The 10,411-nt window shown below is 42.9% G+C and overlaps 1 protein-coding gene across 1 annotated transcript; it reads right to left on the reverse strand.

The window, feature by feature from the left end:
- Window positions 1-231: 231 nt before the first annotated feature.
- lyplal1 (lysophospholipase like 1) lies at window positions 232-4,295 on the reverse strand. Its single transcript, XM_033980785.2, has 5 exons — window positions 4,202-4,295; window positions 3,778-3,877; window positions 3,416-3,585; window positions 2,900-3,015; window positions 232-1,911 (listed from the first exon to the last, which is right to left on the reverse strand). Exons 1-5 carry the CDS (start codon window positions 4,284-4,286, stop codon window positions 1,675-1,677), a joined length of 708 nt encoding a protein of 235 aa, XP_033836676.1. The 5' UTR covers window positions 4,287-4,295; the 3' UTR covers window positions 232-1,674.
- Between the last annotated feature and the right edge of the window lie 6,116 nt (window positions 4,296-10,411).

Here is a 10,411-nt window from a genome sequence, read left to right on the forward strand (position 1 = left end):
AAAAAAATAAATAGGTGCTGTAGCGACCCTGAGCCTTTGTCGCTTAGAGAGGAGATCAGGTCCAGTAACTTGGTCTGACATGCTGCTGTTTGTAAAAAGTAGACTGTGTCGCATAATGCATTTTTGGTGTTTTAATGAACAGCAGTGTAAGCAGGTTAAGTATGGCTCCGACAGGTACCTTTGAAGGTGCAGAACCTTTTATCGACATTGTGGGTTTTGTCGAAGAGAAAACTTGCAAACATACAGCACTTCAGAGTCACACTGTGATCCAACATTTATGTAAATTTGTTTGAACACATTCTGTACTGTACAGGAGACACGGAGGAGACTGATGGACAATGGTCACCAGTCCAACAGCCAATCAGGACACAGAACACAATGCACCATCAGACGCTGTAAAAAAGAAAAAAGCATGCAAAATTGCATTAAACAAATTCACAAAACAGTGAGACCGCGAAAGGTGAACCGCGATATAGTGAGGGACCACTGTACTGCAAACTCACCCCAAGCCCTTTTTTTTTTTTTTTTACCACAGCCTTATGAGAGCGCTGTGGTGATGTTTCTCTTCATATTTAAGTGTTAGTATAAAGCTTTCTCTAGATTTTTCAGGCAGCAGATCAACAAAAACAAAACATCAGCCTCTGCTGAAGATTTCATACGCTAAAAAGCCCAAATATCATCCCGATATATATCGATCTATCTGTAAACAAACTGGTCTGTTTGATGAAAAGAAAAATGTAATTCGTAGTTTAGTTTAGTTTAGTTACATTTCTTTAGCCTCCGCTTTAGCATTAGCTGTGTTTACATACGAGTGAATTTAATTGGAAATAAAGTGCTTTATGCTCAGATTGTGCTAAAACAAAGCTCAGATTAAAGTAACAGAGCTTCAGACAGAGCAGTGCCTCCATCCAGAAGAACTAATAAAAACACTGAAATATAAACTAATACAAGAACCACATTTCAGAACAGGTTTGTACAGATATGAACTACAGGGTTTGACAAGATTCAAGATTTCTTTTATTTGTCTCCCTTAGGAGAAATTTTTCTTAGACCAATGGGCTGCTCACACCACAGTAAACAACAGAACCATACACAGGGTGCAATACATCTCTCTCCACACACCATCACTCATTTTTACATCATTTATCATTTAACAGTTTCACTGAAACAGGTACAAATGAATGTTTATATCTGTTGTATCTCCACCGTGGTGCCCTGTACCTCCTCCCTGAACTCAATAGTTCATGTTCAGGGTACAACACATGTGTCGGGTCAGAGAGAATGCTCCTGGTCTGTCTCATGGACTGTTCGTAAAGTTCTTGAGGGCTCAGAGGGACAGCACAGCCCATAATTTTCCCCGCTGTCCTCACCAGATTTAAAATTTGAGTTTTTGATTTGACCAGCAAGTTTCCAAACCAGCTGGTGATTCCATATCTTAGAACTGACTCAATGGTAGCTCTGTAGAAAATGAGCATAATGTTGATGTTTTTATACAGAATAAAACAGGAGATTATGTTGTTTGTGGAGGAGATGAAATCCCACTTTGGATGTGGTTTGCAGTTTATGTTGCAGACACAGTCCTGTCTGTTTTTCTTTTCTGCATAAAAATTAAAATACAAAAATATAAACTTAGTTACACGCTGTAAGTCAGTGTCAGGTCCTTGAGTTTGGAGCTCAGGAGCCAGAGGGGGGCAGTCGGCTCAGGATCCACCCACGCACCAGCTCCATCTCTGGGCCACAGATCTGGTGGTGGAGTCCTGGGAAACACTGGAACGTGCTCCTCATCCCGGCGTTTTGGAGCAAAGCCGATGTCTCCTCACCCCACTGAAACAAGACCAGCTCATCACTGCTCCCGTGGCACTGCAGGAGGTCTGGGACAGGGAGACAGGACCTCTGCCGCTCCTCCACTGCCTGGAGAGAGGAGTAGAGAGAGGAGGAGAGAGGGGACATGAGAAAGAGGAGAAGACATATGAGAGAGGAGGAGAGAGAAGAGGAGACAGGAGAGAGAAGAGGAGGTAGAATAGTGAGAAGGAGGCAGGAGAGAGAGAAGGAGGTAAGAGACAGAGAAAGAGACAGGAGACCAAGGAGGAGACAGGAGAGAGAGGAGGAGAGCGAGGAGAAGACAGGAGACACGTGAGGAGACAGAAGCAAAACCAGCTCGTCACTTCACCCATGGCATTGCAGGAGGTCCGGGACAGCAAGACGGGACCTCCGCCGCTCCACCACTGCCTGGAGAGAGGAAGAGAGAGGAGGAGACAGGAGACATGAGAGAGAAGAAGAGACACGAGAGAGAGGAGAAGAGAGAGGAGGCAGGAGAGGAGACAGGAGAGAGAAGAGGAGGCGAGAGACAGAGGAGGAGACAGGGGAGGAGACACGAGAGAGAGAGGAGGAGAGAGAGGAGACAAAAGTAAAACCAGCTCGTCACTTCTCCCATGGCACTGCAGGAGGCCTGGGACAGGGAGACGGGACCTCCGCCGCTTCACCACCGCCTGGAGTGAGGAGGAGAGAGAGGAGGAGACACGAGACACAAGAGATAGGAGGAGACATGATCAGAGAGAAGAAGAGAGAGGAGAGAGAAACAGGACACATAGGAGGAGACACAAGAGGAAACAGGAGAGAGAGGAGGAGACATGAGAGAGGAGGAGGAGACACGAGAGAGGAGGAGGAGACACGAGAGAGAGAGGAAGAGAGACGAGGAGGCACGAGAGAGGAGAGGAAGAGAGAGGAGGAGACAGAGCAAGAGAGGGACAGAAGGAGAGAAAGAGGATAGACAGAGAAAGATAGATTGAGACAGGGGAGTAAGACAGAGAGAAGGAGAGATATATAGAGAAACACAGGGAGAACATGCAGGAGTTCAACCCACAATCTCCTGGTGAGAGGGAGGAGAAGCAGATGTTACCTGAAAAGCCACAGAATCTTTGTTGAGGAAACTGGAGAGAGCGAAGACCCCGGCGATGTCGGGGTGGAAGCGACAGGCCAAGTGCAACGCCATGGCTCCTCCCATTGAGAACCCACCTGAGGAAATCAACCAATCAGAATGCAGCACAAGTCTAGAGCAAACAGGCCCTTTACAGGTAACTGTCAGACACAGATTTGCCACCTGGTTTAGACCCGGTTCTGGGCCTACCCTCATGAAACGAAAACTGGCACAAAGTTCAACATCTTCTCTGTTTGAAATGACAAAAGTCATGTTAGTTGATAATCACGTGGCGTTTTTTACCCATCGCTAAGATATCTGAGTTTGAGCCAGTGTGATCCCACCATGTACTCATTTTGTAAAGTAACTGTACTTTGACCAAATGAAAGAGTAACTGTACTCTGATCAAATGAAAGAGTAACTGTACAGAGTGTTCCTGGTGCATGTATGAGTTCCTGACTCTAGCTCATTATCGGTGGGAGCCACACGTGATCTCACCGATGACGATCCGGTGTTTGGGAACGCCAGCGTCCACCTCGTCCTGAATAATAGAGCCTAAACTCTGAGCCATGGAGTCGATGGAGTTGAGATGTTCTGGACAATCCTGGGAAATCTTCAACCGGTCGAACCAGACGTTAGACAGAGCACCTCGCATCGGAGTGTAGGGTCTGAGGAGCAGAGTGTTTAAAGAGGAGCAGACAGAAGCAGACAGAAGCAGACAGAAGCAGACAGAAGCAGACAGAAGCAGGCAGGAGCCGACAGGAGAAGACCAGGAGGATCAGAGATGGTCAGATGGAGCAAAGGATGCAGAGGAGTGGGTCAGAGGAGCAGAGGGTTCAGAGGATACCCATGGCGCTCACCTCTCTGGGGCTGTGGGGTAGAGAACTCTGATGTGGGGGAAGGCCAGGTCTGGGGTCATCACGTCTCTGACCCAGGCTCTCAGACCCTGCCCAGTGTCACCTGAGGAACATCAGGGTCAGAAAACGTTTAGTCTAGAGTCAAACCTTCCCTTCTGCTCCTTTGACCCTCTCCTCTGCTCCTATGCCTCTCTCCTCTGACCCTATCCTCTGCATCCTCTGTTCCTCTGACACCAATGATGCTTCTCCAGTCCAACAACAGCTACTCTTTACAGAATATCACTCATGACGTGTGTGTGTGCTCATAGTTTACACTGAGGTCAGACTAAAACAACGCTAAAACAACAACAACATTGCAACATTTCCCCGGACAAAGGCTGTTTCTGATGCTGTTTCTGCCGGTTCGGTCCCGGTCCGTGTGCAGCACCTGATCCGTGGAGGAAGAGCACAGAAGCGGAGTGTTTCGCTGTGGGAGCCACGGCGCACAGCTGTAGCCTCCGAGCCACCGCCATGACAGCTACAACAAATCACGCGAGATTCCTGTTTTTAGTTTATTGGATGAAATCACGCGAGATCTGGGAACAGTATAAGTTTAAAATCTCACAAACAAACAAACAAACAAACAAATAAACAAATAAAACTAATTAAAATAACATATATATACTAATATGTAAACTAAACTAAATCAAATATGAAAAATACACTTTATTTGATGCTTTATTTTCAAATAATAAAATAATTCCCACAGTGTTTGTATGTGTGTGTGTTTGTTTGTATGTGCATGTGTGTGTGTTTGTATGCGTGTGTGTGTGAGTGTGTGTATGTATGTATGCATGGGGGTGTGTGTGTGTGTTTGTATGCGTGTGTGTTTGTATGCGCGTGTGTATGTATGCGTGTGTGGGGGTGTGTTTGTATGTGTTTCGGTGGGTGTGTGTATGTGTGCGTGTGTTTGTGGGTGTGTGTTTTTGTATGTGTATGCGTGTGTGTGTGTGTTTGTGTGTGTGTGTGTTTGTTTTGGAGACTTTCTGGACAGAATTTGTTTGTTGACATTATAGAAAAACCACAAGTCCAAACCTCTGAGCCTTGCCCTCTCCACACGACAAGCCACTTTTCCCCTATTAACTAACACAAACAGAACCATGTTCACGTCTGACGCATCACCTCAGATTTACTTTAAGTTCTGTCTGTGATCATGGTTTTCATTTAATGTCATTCATTATGTCACAAATTTAGTGTCGTTGGAGGGGCAGTTGAGGTGGAGATGTAGTGTCGGCGGAGGGGTAGTGGTGCTGTAGAAGCCTGGACACAGTCTGCAGTATCTGCCTCATACTGTTGTGTAGTATTTTATGTGTCAGAACAAAGCCTCAGTCTTTAGATAAAAGACAGAGAGGGAGACAGACAGAGTGAGACAGACAGAGTGAGACAGACAGAGAGTGAGACAGACAGAGAGTGAAACAGACAGAGTGAGACAGACAGAGTGAGACAGGCAGAGAGTGAGACAGACAGAGTGAGACAGACAGACAGTGTGAGACAGAGAGTGAGGCAGATAGAGTGAGACAGGCAGAGAGTGAGACAGGCAGAGTAAGACAGGCAGAGAGTGAGACAGACAGGGTGAGACAGTCAGAGAGTGAGACAGTCAGATAGTGAGACAGACAGAGTGAGACAGGCAGAGAGTGAGACAAACAATGTGAGACAGACAGAGTGAGACAGACAGAGAGTGAGATAGACAGAGTGAGATAGAAAGAGAGTGAGACAGACAGTGAGACAGACAGAGTGAGACAGGCAGAGAGTGGGACAGACAGTGAGACAGACAGAGTGAGACAGACAGAGAGTGAGACAGACAGAGTGAGATAGAAAGCGAGTGAGACAGACAGTGAGACAGACAGAGTGAGACAGACAGAGAGTGAGACAGACAGAGTAAGACAGACAAAGTGTGACAGACAGAGTGAGACAGACAGCGTGAGACAGACAGAGACCAAAGTCTGAACCTCCTTTTCCAGAATCAAACACCCAGTGACCAGCTCCATGAACTCTCACAAAGACAGAGTAAAGTCAAGGTCCATTGTGTAACTTTTTGGCACAAAACTGATGAAGGGGCTTAAGTGGATCTGAATAAACTAAATCTATCTAGCCTCAATTTATTTCAACTACAAAACAAATGAAAAAACTAAAGTAAAAAAAAAAAAAAGAAAAAAGAAAGAAATGCTTGGGTGTTATAGGCAAACTGCAGCTAGGACTTAAACCAGACACTCTCTCGTTATAGGGCATGAGTGCTAGCCTCTGATTTTCTGCCTGTGTGAATAACTGCACTATCCCAGGGGCTGTTATCGTGCAGGCCCCTTGAGCGTGGTGTGAGTGTGGTGATCTCATACACTCTGTCGCTCCTATCTTCTCACACACATTTGAACCATGGACCCTCTCGTTGTGGGGCGTGAGTGCTTACCGCATTGTGTTTGCAGTAGAAGGTGTTATCTCGCAGGCCTCTTGAGTGTGGTGTGAGACTGTGAGTGTGGTGTTAGCGTAGACTGTGTACATAAATGGACAAAGTTAATGCGCTAGCCAAACCATCGACTCTGACATCCCCTCTGTGTGTGTCTGTGTGTGTGTACGTGTGTGTATGTATGTGTGCATGCGTGTGTATGTATATGTGTGCGTATGTATATGTACGTGTGTGTGTATATATGCATGTATATGTATGTGTGTGTGTATTTATATGTGTGTGTAAATGTGTATGTGTGTGTGCGTGCGTGTGTATGTATATGTGTGCGTATGTATATATGTGTGTGTGTATGCATGTATATGTATGTGTGTGTATTTATATGTGTGTGTATGTGTGTATCTATATATGTGTGTATGTATATAAAAGTGTGTACATGTATATATGTGTGTAGGGGTGTGTGTGTGTATATATGTGTGTGTATGTATATAAAAGTGTGTACATGTATATATGTGTGTATGTGTATGCGTGTGTGTGTATATATATGTGTGTGTGTATATATGTGTGGGTGTATATATATGTGTGGGTGTGTGTGTTATTCTTTATGCCTTTACATAAAAGGTGGGACAACTAAAAATGTAAATAATTTCCGGCCAATATCTAAATGACCTTGTCTTGCAAAAGTTTTAGAAAAGTTAGTTTAAAATAAAGTTACATGTTATTTAGATAATTTCTCCATTTTGAAGTCTTATCAGTCGCGTTTCAGAAAAGTGCATAGTACTGTCACCGCAACCACAAAAGTTTTAAATGACATTTTCTCAGCCCTTGATCATAAACAAGACTGTGTATCTCTGTTTATTGATTTAACTGAAGCTTTTGATTCAGTGGATCATGGAGTCGTCTTGAAGCGTCTGAAGCAGATTGGATTTGACAATGCTACATGTAGTTGGTTCCAAAAATGATCTTTCAAACAGAACCCAGGCAGTAGTAGCCGATGGTTTTAAATCAGATTTTTTTAACTTTAAGTAAAGGAGTTCCCCAAGGATCAATTTTTGGCCTCCTACTTTTTACTATTTTTATTAATTCTATTGGTCACAATTTAAAAGAAAGCCACATACATTTACATGCAGATGATGCTGTTTTGTATGCAAGTGCTCCCTCTGCTGGTCAGGCACTTTTAAAACTGAAACAAGATTTTAATGAAATCCAAAAGTCCCACATAAATCTTAAGCTGTTTTTGAATGCAAGTAAATCTAAGTATATGACTTTTTCTAAAAAAAAAACATTTCAGTAACATGCAAGCTACAAATCTATTTACTGTAAATGGTCGACCCTTAAAAACATCTTGGATTTTGGCTTGATGAAAACTTACCTTTTAAAAACATATCTCAGAATTATGTAACAGTTTAAAATCTAAATTATAATTTTATTACAGAAACAAATATTGTATCCCAATGAGTTACAGAAACGAAATAGTGCAAGCAGCCTTCCTCTCTGTACTGGATTATGTGGATGTGGTGCAGACTTCAGCCTCTGCTTTGAAACCATTGGATCCACTATTTCACTCTGCCCTTTGTTTTATTACAAGTGATGGATTTGTAACTCATCACTGTTTCTCTATGAAAAAGTGTGTTGTCCATCACTGTCTGTTAGAAGAGCACACACTGTATGAAGTTTATCTATAAGGGATTACTTCAAAAACTGCCAGAATACTTCACCTGCGTGTTAATCATTGATACTGGAACATTTAATACCAGATCACATGACTGTATAAGGCTAAGGACGAGCCGCACCAGAAACAGATGGGAAAGAGGCTTTTAGCTGTTTTGCTTCACAAAAATGGAAAACATTCCAAGGAAAAGCAAAACTGGACACGTAGATGAAACAGTTGCAATTTAATAATCTGATAATAAAGTTTTATACACACACCTGCACTTGTTTTTGATGTTTTATATGGACTTATTTGATACAATTTGTTTTTTTCAGTTTGTATTGTATTTTAAGCAGAACGTCCATGAAAAAGAGAGCCCAAGTGCTCTCACTGGGTCCCCCTGTATAAATAAAGATAAAAAACATATAACGTATATGTATGTGTGTGTATGTGTGTGTGCGTATATACGTGTGTGTGTGTGTGCCTGTGTGTGTGTATATGTGTGTCCGTGTGTGTGTATGTGTGTGTGAGTGTGCGTCCGTGTGTGTGGTGATCTCATTCCGTCTGGTGGTCCCATCGTCTCACACATGTCTCAGTCTTATCTTTTATAAACTGCAGCCTGTGTTTCTGATCCTGGACATTTTCACTGTGTTTCTATAGAGACCACACAAACTGCCCCACGCCTCAGAGGCAAGAGGAGCAACTACTCAGAACAAACCATCCTACAGTTAGCAGTGTGCGCCTGTACGAGGCTCCCCCCACAAGCCTACATCACCCATGCTCCACAATTCTCCATAAATATACAAAAACATGATACAAAACTGTACACGGCAACTTGACAAGTTCCTCCCCCTCTGAACTTAGCTTAGCACAGAGAGCGAATATAGCATTTTCAAAACAATAAAAGGTGATCTAAATATGTTATGTGTTACAGTTAATGCCCCATAGAAGTAAATACCCCCTCTTTTATACCCCATAGAAGTAAATACCACCTCTTTTATACCCCATAGAAGTAAATACCACCTCTTTTGTACCCCATAGAAGTAAATACCACCTCTTTTATACCCCATAGAAGTAAATACCACCTCTTTTGTACCCCATAGAAGTAAATACCTCCTCTTTAATACCCCGTAGAAGTAAAATACCTCCTCTTTAATACCCCATAGAAGTAAATACCTCCTCTTTAATACCCCGTAGAAGTAAAATACCTCCTCTTTAATACCCCATAGAAGTAAAATACATCCTCTTTAATACCCCGTAGAAGTAAAATACCTCCTCTTTAATACCCCATAGAAGTAAAATACCTCCTCTTTAATACCCCGTTGAAGTAAAATACCTCCTCTTTAATACCCCATAGAAGTAAAATACCTCCTCTTTAATACCCCGTAGAAGTAAAATACCTCCTCTTTAATACCCCATAGGAGTAAAATACATCCTCTTTAATACCCCGTAGAAGTAAAATACCTCCTCTTTAATACCCCATAGAAGTAAAATACCTCCTCTTTAATACCCCGTTGAAGTAAAATACCTCCTCTTTAATACCCCATAGAAGTAAAATACCTCCTCTTTAATACCCCGTAGAAGTAAAATACCTCCTCTTTAATACCCCATAGGAGTAAATAACCCCTCTTTAATACCCCATAGAAGTAAAATACCTCCTCTTTAATACCCTATAGAAGTAAAATACCTCCTCTTTAATACCCCGTAAAAGTAAATACCTCCTCTTTAATACCCCATAGGAGTAAATAACCCCTCTTTAAAAGACAAATTTTATGAAGTACTAAGGCCAATGGACTCATTAAAAGCTCGGGGAATGAAGGCGCCTGATTTGTCTGTTATTGATGTTCATATCTTTATTTACAGACACAATAGTGAAATAAAAAAAACCCAGGATGATGTAGAGCGGGTTAATACAAACACTTAAGACCAAAATGACGAGTCTGATAGCAGCAGATTTATTCACTGTTTATGTCTCATGTAAAGGATGAGTGGATGGGTCAGACTGAAGGACGCTCTGGACCACCAACACTGAACCAAATCAAGAGTATTAATGTGGAAATGATAATCTCTGGAGAGAGAGGAGCAGGGAGAGAGAGGAGGTGGGGTTATGGAGAGAGGAGGCAGGGTTATGGAGAGAGGAGGCGGGGTTATGGAGAGAGGAGGCGAGGTTATGGAGAGAGGAGGCGGGGTTATGGAGAGAGGAGGCGGGGTTATGGAGAGAGGAGGTGGGGTTATGGAGAGAGGAGGCGAGGTTATGGAGAGAGGAGGCGGGGTTATGGAGAGAGGAAGCAAAAAGCAAAAATCATGTGTCCTGAGTGGGCTCGCATTTCCACACACCTGACATGTTGGCAATAATAAGCCACAATATAGCATAAAATTTATTTCCAATCTTCCAAAACATGGTTTTAACTGTCTGTTTCCAGGGAGTGAGTGACATGCCACCTCCAGAAAGTTCCATACTGTGGCTTTAAAGAGCATATATTAGCATTTTGAGTCGAACAGAATGTGCACGATTATTCAAAGTGTTCATTTGGAGCATTCTTTGGAGT

This window comes from Periophthalmus magnuspinnatus, chromosome 16 (genome assembly GCF_009829125.3).
Source record: "Periophthalmus magnuspinnatus isolate fPerMag1 chromosome 16, fPerMag1.2.pri, whole genome shotgun sequence".
NCBI classification, from domain to species: domain Eukaryota; kingdom Metazoa; phylum Chordata; class Actinopteri; order Gobiiformes; family Gobiidae; genus Periophthalmus; species Periophthalmus magnuspinnatus.